General features: G+C 50.9%; 1 protein-coding gene across 1 annotated transcript; it reads right to left on the bottom strand.

Moving 5' to 3' along the window:
* Positions 1–8,409: 8,409 nt before the first annotated feature.
* Positions 8,410–9,564, bottom strand: RASL11A (RAS like family 11 member A). Its single transcript, XM_059823222.1, has 4 exons — positions 9,444–9,564; positions 9,222–9,278; positions 9,066–9,145; positions 8,410–8,862 (listed from the first exon to the last, which is right to left on the bottom strand). Exons 1-4 carry the CDS (start codon positions 9,562–9,564, stop codon positions 8,410–8,412), a joined length of 711 nt encoding a protein of 236 aa, XP_059679205.1.
* Positions 9,565–13,476: the final 3,912 nt, after the last annotated feature.

Genomic DNA, 13,476 nt, shown 5'->3' with positions numbered 1-13,476 from the left:
ATAACAACAACTGGAAACATGGGCAAGCAACAAAAATGAAGATGGAACCATTGTTCATTCACTCTGAGATGAAATCAGAAAGACCAAAGCCCAGCTGGAGCTAAGACTGGCTAGGGACAAAGACAAATGTACAAGGATGTTACAAGTATGTTGGCAGCAAAAGGGAATTTGGAGAAATTGTGGGTCCACCAATGAATGGGAGAGACAACCCACTGACATGATAAGCAAAAGACCAAAGTATTTAGTGCCTTTTTTGCATAAGTTTTCATTGGCAAAGCTTATTCCCACACCTTCAGATGTCCAGCATGATTTGGAAGGAGAGGGACAACCAATGGGAGGGGCAACAAATGAGGGTCTGCCTAGAAAAGCTGTAAGTATTCAGATCCAGGTGAGCAGATGGGATTCACCTGATGGTGCTGATGTGACTTCATGGCTGCTGTCCATCATCAGAAACTCACAGTGATCAGGGACAGCTCTGACAATTGGAAAGTATCCCACAGCATTTTCATGCAAAACCTGAGCAAACATGAGTTGGATGAACAAACTGCTAGATGGACTGAAAATTAGCTGGACCATTAGGTCAAAGAATAGTAATCAATGTTGTGATGGGCCATCTGGCAGCCAGTAATGAACAGAGAACCCCAGGGAATGACACAGGAGCTGATATTGTTCGATGTTTTCATCAGTCACCAGGCTGATGACACAGAGGACACTTTCAGCACATTTGCAGATGGTAATAGATTAGAAGCGATGACATCCATCTCCCTTTGGCAGCCCTGGTAGGGCTTCAATCCAGAGGGACCTTGAGAAACTTGGGACCTGGGTCAATAGAAACCCCTCAGAGTTCAACAGGAGCAGTTCAAACCCTATGCTTTGATGTAGGATGGCATCCTACTGCCTACGTAATAGCCATGCAGGAAAGGACCTGGGCTTTACTATGAGACTTCAGTGAGAATTTAATGCGAATCAGGCAAACCATATACTGGGGATGCCTTAGGAGCAATGTGACCGGCAGTTGGAGAGTAGCTATTATTCCCTTTCTACTCAGTGTTGGTGAGGCTGCCCTAGAAATGTTTTCCCATGTTGGGACCCCCAGTTCAAGAGGTCATTGAGAAACTGGAGAAAGTCCACGGGAATGCTGCCAAGATGGTCAGGGGCCTAGAGCACATAATCTGCAAGGAGATGCTGAGGGACATGGGTTTGGGTACTTTGGCAAAGAGGTGGCTTAGGAGAGGTCTAAAACCAGCTTGCACCTACATGAAGGCGAATGACAAAGACAATGGAGCCAAACTCTCCACATCAGTGGCGAGCTATACAGAAAAATCCTGGTCTTCACTGGAGCGAACAGATTTGTCTCTTCGGGGGCCTGAAGGAGGGTCATGGAGTAGACCTCTGTGGTGGACCTACAAAGACGGGCTACAAAGACGATTAGGGGACTGGAACATCTTTCTTATGAGGGAAGGCTGAGGGACTTGGGTCTTTTTAGTCTGAAGAAGAGAAGACTAAAGTGGGATCTTATTAATGCTTATAAATACTTAAGGGGTGGGTACCAGGAGGATGGGGCCAGTCTTTTTTCAGTGGTGCCCAGTGACAGGACAAGAGGTAGCAACTGTGGAAACTTAAGGTCGATTGCCAGGGGAAATCTCCCCTGTGGCTGTAAGTCATGTGCCCCAGCTCAGCTCCCTACTAGCAGGATGTTGAAGACCAAGGAGGATGCAAGTAGTGAAAGGTGGAGCCCACCGTGTTACCTCCACGTAAGTAAAAAGCTTTTATAATTATCAGTTTCCTTTTTACAGCTCGGAGGCAAGTATCTGTGCAGCGCAGTGGGGAGCAGAAGTGACCTCTCCTCACCTCTCCTTCTCTACTGTGTCCACGTGGAGGTGGACCCATGAAAGTGCCGGTTTCCTCCCATGTTTTCCCCTTCTGTACAAGGGAACAATGCAGGCAGCAAGGCAGCTCATTGCCCAGATTAAAATAACTCAGTTCTGCTTCAGATCTTGCTTATATTCTACCAGCTTCGTATCTGAACGTCTCATTAAGAAAAGCAAATGGACTATAATGTCTTCTAAGCAATCTTGCTCAGAAATCCCTGAATCAATCGAAAGCCAGGAAAAACAATTCAGTGGATCTGATGCATGAGTTCTTGGAATTTTAGCTATATTAGGCAATACCTCTTTGTTCACTCAAATTAGCCTAATTGCATGCATATTTATTGTCCGCTGTTCTTTAGCATCTAGGTAAAATCAAAGTAGGCTGTTTCACTACTGAGATGGCAATTTTGCATAAGAAATATGGACAGGTTTACATCAAACTAATAACGCTATTCCATTATTCAAAACCAGAGCTAAAATTAGCAGGCATCTCAACAATCAGATGCATATTTTATCTTCAAGGTATGAGTCTGAATTAGCACAGACCTCTGCCTCCTATCAGTAGCCCTTATTTCTATATAGGCTCTTCTACGCCAAGATCATTGGCGTGACATAGGCACGTGAGGCTCAGAATATCTCTTACATTTGTATCTTCCTATTTAAATACTAAAGGGACTCCAGAAGTCATGCTCCATCTGGATCCATCTGTTATGTGCTGGAAAACTACATAAGCCTCTGTGTCTGACATTTTATACACCTTTCTAATAGCAAATCACTTGCTGGTACCTGTTTAAAGGAAAATAGAGTCAAACCTACCTGCAGAATTGCACCTGCTTGTGCTCAGTCCAGAAGGACCAGTGCTTTCTCAAGGCCCTCCTTTAAATGACACGGCATCTTTCACCCCGTTGGGTGGCCAAGGGATGGGGGGCCCCTGGCACAGAGCAGGTGCTGTAGCTCATCTGCATATTCTAAATAACAGCCAAAGCCTTGTTGTGCAACAGCCACCAAATGGTCCATTAGGAGGTCTTTTAATAGGCCATATGTGAGCAGCGCTTGGACAGATGGAAAAAATTCCCTCTTGACCAATGCTGTGTTTTAAGCACCCTTAATCTGCAGGGACATTGCCACTTGAATGGAATAGTGGGCACCTTGAAGAATGCAATTAACCCAAAGAAAGCTCTCTGTTTTAGCCTCTATACACTGTCTGAGACATGAAGGGGTGTGAGAAAGGGTGAAAAAAAAAATCATAGTTGTGGTATAACATCCTCACATGTCCCTGCTGCCTGTGTTGATGGAGTGGTTACTTCATGTCTAAAACCTGGGCAAGCTTTTTCCCAACTCAGTTCAGAGGTAGGTTGGAGGAAACGTAGCTGCTCAAAGATGGTGAAGAATGATGAAATGCTATAAATTGGGACCATGGACTTGTCTCCTCATTGCTGGGGTGCACAGACCGGGGGGGCTGCCCAAGATGGGGGCTTCACCCAGGGTGGTTCCTCCCTGTGGAGGAGCAAAATGTTCAGATGTGCCTCCTTCTCTTCATGGGCTGTGGAGGATGCTTTGCTCAGAAGCTGCTGAGATATCTCAGTTCAGGTGAGGGGAGTCCCCCCAGCTGTGGGGCAGGACCCAGGGCTAACTCCTGGGTGCTGGGGGGGCAGTTGCCCCCATCGCTGGCACTGGGCAGCACAGGGTGGCAGCCAGGCCTTTTCCTTCCCAGCAGCTGAGTGCAATCTATCTATTCTCACCCAAAGCAGTCTAATCGCATCCGTATTTATTGCCTGCTGTTGTGTTACAGGTAGGCAACACCTCCTTAGCTGCTGCAGATCCCAGGGCGCTGCTAACACCACAGTGCTGTCGCTGCGGTTTCCCCATGATCTCTGCACTGCGCGGGCTTCTGCCCGTTCTATCTCTTAGGGTTAAAGAGACCTTTGGGCTTGTTAGTATCAAAAGAAACAATATCAGTGGCAAGTCTGCTTGCTGAGTGTGGTTCGGATCAAATCATGTTCTTAAGGCCCCTGGAAGGGTACAGGGCTGTGAGCTCCAGACAACAGGCACGTGGATTTCCCTGCGCTGGGATTTGTTTGCAGGAGGAGAAGGAAGTATCAGCTGTAGGACCGGAGTTTGTAATTCACCTCACTGCCCCAGCGGGGGGAGAGTTTAGTCCCCTCTTCTCAGAGCTGTGCCCAGAAATAATATTTGCTGATATTGGCCTAACAGCCCAAGGGGGGAAATTACTACGAAATGTTTACAAGAACCATTTGAAACCTGAGAAGAGGATGTTTTTAGTAATGGAGAAAGAGCCAAATACCTTAGAAGAGAAATATTGCAGCTTTAAGAATTAATTACTCTTTCCCAGTAATGCAGGTTGACTACTAAATAACCTTGCACAATTTCCTAGACAGATACATTTTAATGGCAATATTGTGCACAAATCAAGAGCAAAATACAGTTCCCTGAACAGTGGCCCTGCAAGCCCAGGGAACATGGGCAGATGCCTTTGCCCAAGCACTTATCCAGCAAAGCCCAGAGGAAGAGGAATGGGGCTAAAGCAGCCACCTATACACAGCAGCTCACACCAGGAGGGACAACTGGCTTCAGATCCTGTGTTTAGGAGAACCTGAAAAGATCCTGTTGTCTTACTGGTGTGAATCGCCAACGGTCACGTGCCAAGTGCAACAACTGCTGCAAAAGGTCAACTTTTCCTAAAGGACTTTATTCTGAACCTATTCATATCTTCCTAAATAAACAGCGACTCCACCAAAAGCTATTGAGGTCCCCCAGAATTAAAATCGTTTTATAGGAGGTCCAGGCATGAGACGCAGATTTGTTTCTAGTTGTGCGTCTACCCAAGCCTCGGCCACTTTTCCTCCCTGCCTGAAGCTGGAGCCCAGCTCTTGCCCACAGTGTGAACTTGATCCTTTTTGTCCACACTCCGTCTTGTCCACAGTCTTTCATATGAACAAACCACAGAAATGCAGCATGGACCTGTGGCACTGACCATCTCATGTGCTGATAGCCAGATCCCTGCCAAGAGGCAACGAGGAAGCAGCCTGGCTCCAGGCTGCTCGAGCAGGGCAGAAAGCAAGGGGACATCCATAAAGCCTTTTGAAGGAAACATCGTGTCTCTGTCTAGGGATCTGCGGCTCCTAAACTGAAGCGCACGGAACAGGTTGATGGCAGCAGCTATTTTAAAATTCACAAAGTCTTAAAGCGTTACTGGATGATTTCAGTGCTGGGAGATAACTAGACAAAATAGCCCAACAGGGGGGAGATGCTGATGTAGTAGCAGCCATAATAGTGCGTGACGCCGCACACATCCCTGCTTCTGAAAACCCACTCATCCGTCTTGTCAGGGGAAATTGCTGTGATTCTGTTTCACAGCGGAGGTGGTGGGAGGAAGGAGGCAGATGCATATTTTCCTCTGATCAAGGAGGAAGGCCAGGCCATGCTGTGCTTACCCTCCTGAAGCTACCCTGGCCTCCGGGTGAAGGGCGTAGAGACTGGTGACAGCAAGTATCTGGTAGGGAGGGTGTGGGTGGGCATGGCTGAAGACAAACAAGGCTTTGAAGCTCCTCTGCTAGCACCTGAGCGGTGCTTTTCCCTCCCTGCCCCGGTGTGCCCCTTTGTCCGCTTGCCCAGGACCAAAGAAGGTTCTGGGGCAAAATGAGCTGGGAGCCAGCGGGCTCCTCCTGCACTTTGCCTGTCAGCTCAGGGTCACACAGACTGAAAACTTCTGGGTGAAGGTAAATCTGTGCCAGCCAGGGCAAATTCTGACAAACAGCTTAAATGCCTAATTTATGTGCCTGTACCCAAAAGCGTTATCCAGAATGCCCCAGCTCAGCTGCTGCCTTAGAGTGGAGGCAGGTCAGAGCACTGCCCTCCTACCTCCCGCCATGGGCGTGCTTTTGCCAGCGAGATTCCCCTTTAGATCCCTGAGAGGCCTCATCCCGCTCCCGACACATGGCTGAACCAGCCCAACAGCATGGGAAGCATGGGGAGGGGACAAGAGGGTTTGTGCCTCCACCTGAACATCAGTGCCTACGTAACGAGGGGCATCTCTTTAGGTTCTCCCCATAGTAGAGATGGGGCAAATGACTGTATTTAGCCTCCTGCTCATCCCACCCCCTCGTGTGCCCACCAGCTCCTGCCCAAACTCTCCCCCTGTACCACAGCAGGGCCCTGAGCCCCTGCTTTGCCAGGGGCAGCGTGAGGCACCAGAGATCAGCGCCTAACGCTCTTTTTCACCTGGCTTTTGAGGACCGTGGAGAGATGCAGACAGGTCCAGTACACTTCACCTGCACTTTTAGCATATTTTGTGCCCATGTATGAGTTGGATACCTTTAGCAACTTGCTCGGTGAAACTCTGTGCTGGATACACGAGTAGGAAATCAAGCTTTGTCATTTCCAAAGACAAAAGCTACAGTTCAAAAAACAACCAAAACTGTATCACAGTGGTAATTTCTCTTGGAAACAATTTGTTATCCCTGATTTCAGGACAATGAAATGGTGCATAAATATCCCACTTGTGATTTTTCAACTCCCTTTCAAATTTCCCCATGAACGTGTGGCCCGCGTGGTGAGTTTGAGTCTGCCAGGGATGTGCTCATTCTCATCAACCTCATCCCTCTGCTCCCCTCGAGCCCCCAGCCCAGAGTCCTGGTCCTGGCAGAGCAATTCTCACAGCAAAAAGAGATATTTGAAATGTGTTTTAAACAGTACTTTGATTTGTCCAGGCTGTTGTCATGCTTTTGCACTTACATGAAGTAACTCAAGAGTTTTGGACCCATTTTGCAGTTCCAGTTTCAGTCTGTTCCTGCAGGTCTGGAGCTGCCTCCCTTCGTCTCTCCCATTCCCTTTGGTAGGGCAGCACAGGGCCTTCAGAGAGGAGATACACAGGTAATGTGCCTGGACTGATGTTCATGCGGCCCTGGATGGGGAAGAGTGCTGCTGGCACCCCACACCCCTACCCAGAGCTAGCACATGCCTCTGATGCTTCCTCACAGAGCATCATCCTTAACTTGCTCAGTCACCCTTCTCTCAATTACCACCATCAGAAGACTTTCATCTGCAGATCAAGAGTGGAGGTGTCCCAGAAAGCTTCAAGTCCCAGGGGTCAGAAACAACAGAGACTGCCCGCTAACTGCAAGGCACAGCAGTGTCCCTGCAGCACAGGGACTTACACAGCAGCTACTTGCCTTTCCTAACAAAAGGAAGGAAGAAAACAGTCTTTGGACTTAATCTATGACAAAAAAAAGGGGGAAAGGGGGAAAGGGGGAAAGGGGGAAAGGGGGAAAGGGGGAAAGGGGGAAAGGGGGAAAGGGGGAAAGGGGGAAAGGGGGAAAGGGGGAAAGGGGGAAAGGGGGAAAGGGGGAAAGGGGGAAAGGGGGAAAGGGGGAAAGGGGGAAAGGGGGAAAGGGGGAAAGGGGGAAAGGGGGAAAGGGGGAAAGGGGGAAAGGGGGAAAGGGGGAAAGGGGGAAAAAGAAAATCTTACTAGAGTTGTGCCTGAGCAGGGACAGCAAGTTTCCTCCTGTACAGGTTACTCCACTTCCACACTTTCTACTCAGCATGGAGCAAAGCTTTATTTTTTACCAATACCATGCACATACTTCAGAGGCATATTTGAAGTGCAAGCCCCACATTCCATGCTCAGACATCCAGCAAACAGTTAATAAAAACCATACTAGTACGGTTCAGAGCTTAGGTGAAATAAGAGTAAAAAGTCTGACTTTTTCCAATGGCTACAAAATTGCCCTGGGAAATACAAAGATGTGATTCCTTTTAAAGGCAGCTATTTTCTGTTACGGAAACCTACGCATCAGTCCTTCCTATCACACATCTCCAGAGAAAGCAACAGCCATCCCACACACTCCTCTGCTGTGGATTGCTCAGCACTTTGTCCCATGGTAATCTGTAGGAGAAACTCAGCCCTCTTGTTAAATGCCTGGGGCTCAGAAGATTAATTCTGCAGGGTAGATCTCTAAAGCACATCAGAAATTGAAACTCATTCCTAACAGCTTTTCATCATTCAGGCTATTACAGGTGCAAGCAAACCAGCAGTTCTGAGGGAGGAAAGCGATCCTATTATAATCAGAATTCTTACAGACAGTTTTACATTTTCATGTTTAATAGAGCTTTTTTTTTCCCTCTCCATATAAAGCTTTCCATCAAAGGCTTTCCAAGCGTTTTATAAAGGCAGGTGAGTCATCATCACTCCCATTTTGCAAACAGGAAACTGAGGCCCCAAAAAAGTCATCTGAGCAGCGTAAAACAGCAAATCCCAGCCCAAAACAGAAATGGAATCAAAACCTCCTGTCAAAAATCCCCCTCACCTACTACCTCTATTTAGTTGCTATGCAGCATTTTTTTTTTTTTTTTTGTAAAAATAACCCAACCAGTCAAAGAAGAGAGAATGGCAAGGAAATTACAAGCTTCAACATACTTACTTCCATACTGCTGACATTAGTACAAAAATAAAGATTTTTATTAACTAGTTTACAAAAATAAAGTCTATTGAGTCACACAGGATCTCATCGGGGGGGGGTTATTTGACTTTGGAAGATAAAGCCTGTTTGAAACGTCTCTTTAGATCTTGCATGTTGGGAGATTTGGGCCGAGGGATGATGGACGACCGCCTCCTCTCCGCGCTGCCGGCGTGCTGTAGTTTGCTGACCTCCTTGCAAAGATACTGGAAAACGTCGCAGACGCCTTGGGAGTCATCACTCGTGGAGATTTCCAAGAACAGGCTGCCCAGTTCATTTGCCAGCTGTAGTCCCTCTTTCGCCTGTACTTGCCTGGCATGGAGGAGGTCTGCTTTGTTCCCCACGATAATGATGGGAGTCCTGGCATCTGGGTGGACCTTGCGTATGTGCTGGTAGAGAGGCCGGACTGACTGGTAGCTGCTGTAGTCTGTGATGGAGTAAACCAGGAGGAAGCCCTCTGCCCACTTCACACACCGGGACAGGGAGTCCAGCACCTGCACGCAGTCTTCCTGCACCTGCGGTATTGACAGAGAGCACAAATTCGGCATCGGGTCGTGAAAGCATAAAGCCTGTATCGCAGATAGCACCGTTAAACAGGTTCAAAGGGAAGCCTGAGCTCTGTCTGAGGAGACCGAGTCCGGCCTTGTAGGAAGCTGGGGCTCAAAACCGAGCCTTCAGGCGGCAAAGAAGAACCGATCGCTCGGAAGAATCTCCCTACCTGGATGCACCCCGGCGTGTCTTGGATCTGCACGGCAACGTGGTCCCCCTCCAGACGGACCAGCCTGGAGTAGAGGTTGCCTGGAGAGCAGAGAGCCGTCAGGCACAAGCCGCGGCCGCGGGGGTCCCCGCCCCGCCCCGCCGCCCGCCGCCTCACCTGTGTTGGGCTCGTAGTCCCCGATGAACCGCTTCGTCAGGAACCGCACGATCATCGCTGGAACACAGAGCGGCCGCGTTAGGCGGGACGGAGGGAGGGAGGGACAGGGGACGGGGGGACAGGGAAGGGGAGAAGGGGGGAGAGGGGAAGGGGAGAAGAGGGGAAGGGGAGAAGGGGGGACGGGGAAGGGGGGACGGAGACCCCGCGCCCCCCCGCACTCACCACTCTTGCCGACGCCGCGGGAGCCCAGCACCGCCAGGCGGACCTGCGCGCCGGGCGGCTCCGGGGCGCACTCGGCGATGGGCGCCAGCAGGAAGGGCTGGGACATGCTCAGCGGGCGCATGGGAGGGGCGGCCCGGGTGGCTCGGAGGGCTCGGCTCGGCTCGGCGCGCCCGGCGCCGGCGGCTTTTAAAGGCTCCGCCGGCAGCGCCGCGCCCGGGGCGGCCCCGCAGCCTGCGCACAGCGCGGGGCTGTACCGCCCCCTCCGCCTGTACCGCCCCCAGCCCGGCCGCCTCCCCCGCCCGTACCGCCGAGCAGCGGCCCCGCCGCTCTCCCCCCAGTTGCCCCTCAGTTGCGCCCCTGCCCCTTCCTCCCCACCTTCCCCACCCCCAGGGCGTGGGGTGGCCCCCAGCGGGGGCAGGTGGCGGGCGGGGGGGCACACGGGACAGCCGAGGTTTGGGGGCAGGCACCGCAGCACCCTGCTGCGCATCACCCCCGCCCGAGGCCGGCGGACGGCAGCACAACTCTCGCTGTGCTTGAGAAGGTGCGTTTCCACACACCCCCCACCACCACAGGCTGGTGCCTTATGCACCCTCCCTGCAGCGAGGGACTCGAGGCACAGAAGGGAAATGATTGATCCTTTTATCTCAGGCTAGTTTGTTTCCCACACCCAGGTACATCCCTCCACGGTCGGCGTTGAAATCCCAGCTTGCAGATCAAGCAACAGCCAGCCCCGAAACCAAAGCAGCCCACGGTGCCTTCAGGTGCGGATTGTGCCCTTCGGCATTTTTAAAGTGGAAGAAAGTTTCAGAGAAGAAAGGCACTCCACCCTGGGCTGTGGTTAAATGAGCCTCAAACCCACAAACAGCTGTGTGGATGCTTTAGTCTCTGCAAAACATTGCCCCAGCTCCTGCAAAAGTGCTTCTGTAGCACACAGCTTTGCAAGCATGTAAGTGTTTACAAGATAAAAATAAAGCAGCCCCTAAACAGACTATTTATTATTATCATCAGGGAGATAACACAAGCCAGCAGGAAACAACATGGAAGATGCCAGCAGGTTGGTACTCGAAAGGAGCAGGATGGGTTTGTGATCCTGCAGTCTAGTGCCACACAGGGACTGAGCCACCGTGGGAGCTGCTGGGCCCTGGGCACCCACACGCAGGCAGCTGAGCTGAACCTTGGCAGTAGTGGGGCTGCGCAGCGGTGCTGCATGCGGCCACCTTCCCCCTCCCCTTCGATACAGCTCTCAGAAGATGCATACAACAACAGGTCATGTTTTTCCTCACTTCCCTTTGTCCTCCCCCTCTTACTTCCTCCCTACATCCATGCAAGAGTCCAGGTACCTTGCCTGGTACGTGCTTCTTTGGACATCCTCAGCCCCAGGCCCTCCGGGGACATGAAAACTCAGAATGAGGGCATCAGCAGAACGCTGCCAGCTCTGCTATACCAGAGCCAAGGTGTTCCTGAGGAAAGTGAACCCTCAGCACAGTGGGGACAAGGATGGGGAGGAACTGCTCCCCGCTTCCCATGGGCGCAGAGTTCGTGCAGGGAGCAGAGGGACAGCTCAGGCTCTGCACCCCGCAGCAGCCAGAAGACCAGCCACCCCCCCCCCAGCAACGTTCTGCCCTGTTTAAAGATTCTCCCCTGGTGCCCCAGAAATGTTCTACCTGATGACGATTCCACACCGCTCTTTGCTGAAGGGTTACACACACTTCGCAGTAGTTAAGACCATGCTAATTGACATCAGTTAAAGTAGTGTCTGTGGAAAAGCATGGTGGAAGAAGTGCTGTTGATTATTTGTGTTACTCTAGTGCCTAAGAACCCCTACAGTAACATCAAGGCCACTTTTAACCTCAAAAACTGATTGCCTCTAAAACTTCACTTCCCATCATGCCAGTGAGCCCTTTTCTTTTTGTAAACAAGATTTCTCTTGTATCACTAAAAGCTTTCGGTTTCCAAAGGTTCACGCTATTGTCATCTGCTCCCATTGTCATGCACCACCACTCGTCTTTGGCCTTGCACACAGTGCCAACACAGGCTATTTTTATACATTTCTTTACAAAAGAGCCATCAGAGTACATTCAGTGTGCCCTTGAAATGAGTACGTTGCAGGCAGATGATTGCTAGGCGCTGAGCTGTGAAAGCAGTAGTGTTAAACAACCACCGTCCCCAAAACTTGAGTGGCTCCCCCTGTTTCTGGGCAGCTGTAGAGCTCATGCAGCCTTGCCTGCTGCTGAGAGCACCCCCAAAGGGCAAACAGCGATGGTCATGAGCAGAGAGGACTGTGTAAACCCAGCTAGGAAATGCTGTGAAGGAACTCATGCCCAGGGAGCAATGGGCTGTCACTCCATCAACGCCTACTCTGAATCAAGAGGAGCAGTTCAGTAGGTTGAACCAGTTGGGGCTCACATTAGCTGTCCCTGTTCTGTAGACCGAGCGATCCCTGGGTTGTACAAGCATCAAAGCTATTCCAAGGAACCTTTCCTTTCTCAGCTAGAGGTCCTACTTGGAAGCACAAGGCTGTACTTTCACCGATCCCATGCAGATGACCCATGCCACCATTCCTATGGTCTCCCCTTTCCCCTCTCACACAGCAACACCACTCAGTGCCACTCACATGGAGTCTCAGGGACACCATAGTGCTGCCTGACCCACCTCCCTATTCCAAGCTCTGGTCTCACTCAATAGCAGGTACTTCTAGGGGGAAATGGTAGGTGGCTTACTCCTGTGGCTGTGGCAGGGAGGACATCCTGAGAGCCTCTGGAGCTCCTTTCTCCTCTAAGAAATAAAATGCACTGTTTTCCTGGGAGTCTTTGCTGATGTTGTGGAATCAGCTAGAAGTTCTGGGCTTAAGACTGGCAGGACCTCATGAGGTAACGAGCAGCAGGCACAAAGCTTTTCCACATGGAGGACCACTGGCAAGAACCTCTGCTGTGAGCTGGCATGGCCTCACCACTCTCCTATAAACTTTCAGGAGCACAAGCCCATGTTCAAAACTGCAACTGTTTCTTACTCTCCCCAATTCCTACTGGTCAGTGGCTAAACAGTGTCTGAGGGCCCAGGGGCCATCACCCAAAGCCTCTTCCTCCAGAGTGGAAAATGAAATCAGCAACCTCAACCAGACCTTTGTATTCTTCTTCTGGGTTCTTGAACTGCATGGGTGCTGCTGATGTGAGCCACGTCCCTACCGAACGCTTGAGCAAGGATGGTTAGGACTATGTAAATCCCAGCAGTTGCAACTTGATTCTTACATAGAACTTGGTAGTACATCCACAGAGGTAAATGCATGCACATGAACAGCTCATCATCTGTGTCTTCCATACCACCACCCTCAGCATTGCAGGGACTGCTGGTACCTTCTTCCCATGCAAGAAGACCGTTCGCAGCAGTAGGGTGTCCCCTGCACTGTGGGAGACACTACCCACACCCCCGAGTCATGAGGTGCCACCCAGACAACAATGAGCCCAGTTAAACCATGTCTTTTCACCACACACCCTGAACTAGAGGAACCCATGGTGCCTTGCAGCCTCTGCAAGGATGGGGCCGGGGGGGGGAGGCCTATCCTGCCTGTGCTGGGATAGGGAGGGCCACTTGCTCTGGCAGGTGTATACAGAGCTCTTGGCATCCTTTGGACCAGTCAGGACACCCCAGCACAGCATCTGTGTCTGGGATGCCAGGTGTCCTTTTGATCATGAGGGCCATGAACATGCCGAGTCCAGGATTGCACTGAGAAGGATAAGGAAGTGAACATCAAGACCCATCTGTTTCCCCCATCTGATACATACAACAGAAAGATTACAAAAGCATGACTTGTTTGTACATCTTCGCGGCAGCTGCTTACCAGCCTGCACCCCAGGAACAGGGCTGGAGGTGTCTGCACATCCCTCGCCCCACCGAGGTATGCACACTTCACCTGCTCCCTCCAGGGGTCCTCAGCCTGCAGCCCCTTTCACAGGCATGGCTCCTCCTCCCCAGTCCTTTCTGCCCTTTCATTGACCCTTCCTGGCCCCACACAGTATTAGCACTAACACTGCCT

The sequence above is a fragment of the Gavia stellata genome, chromosome 1 (assembly GCF_030936135.1).
Source record: "Gavia stellata isolate bGavSte3 chromosome 1, bGavSte3.hap2, whole genome shotgun sequence".
NCBI lineage: Eukaryota > Metazoa > Chordata > Aves > Gaviiformes > Gaviidae > Gavia > Gavia stellata.
Note: the sequence above shows the minus strand (reverse complement) of the source record. Positions and strands in the feature narration are given on the sequence as shown.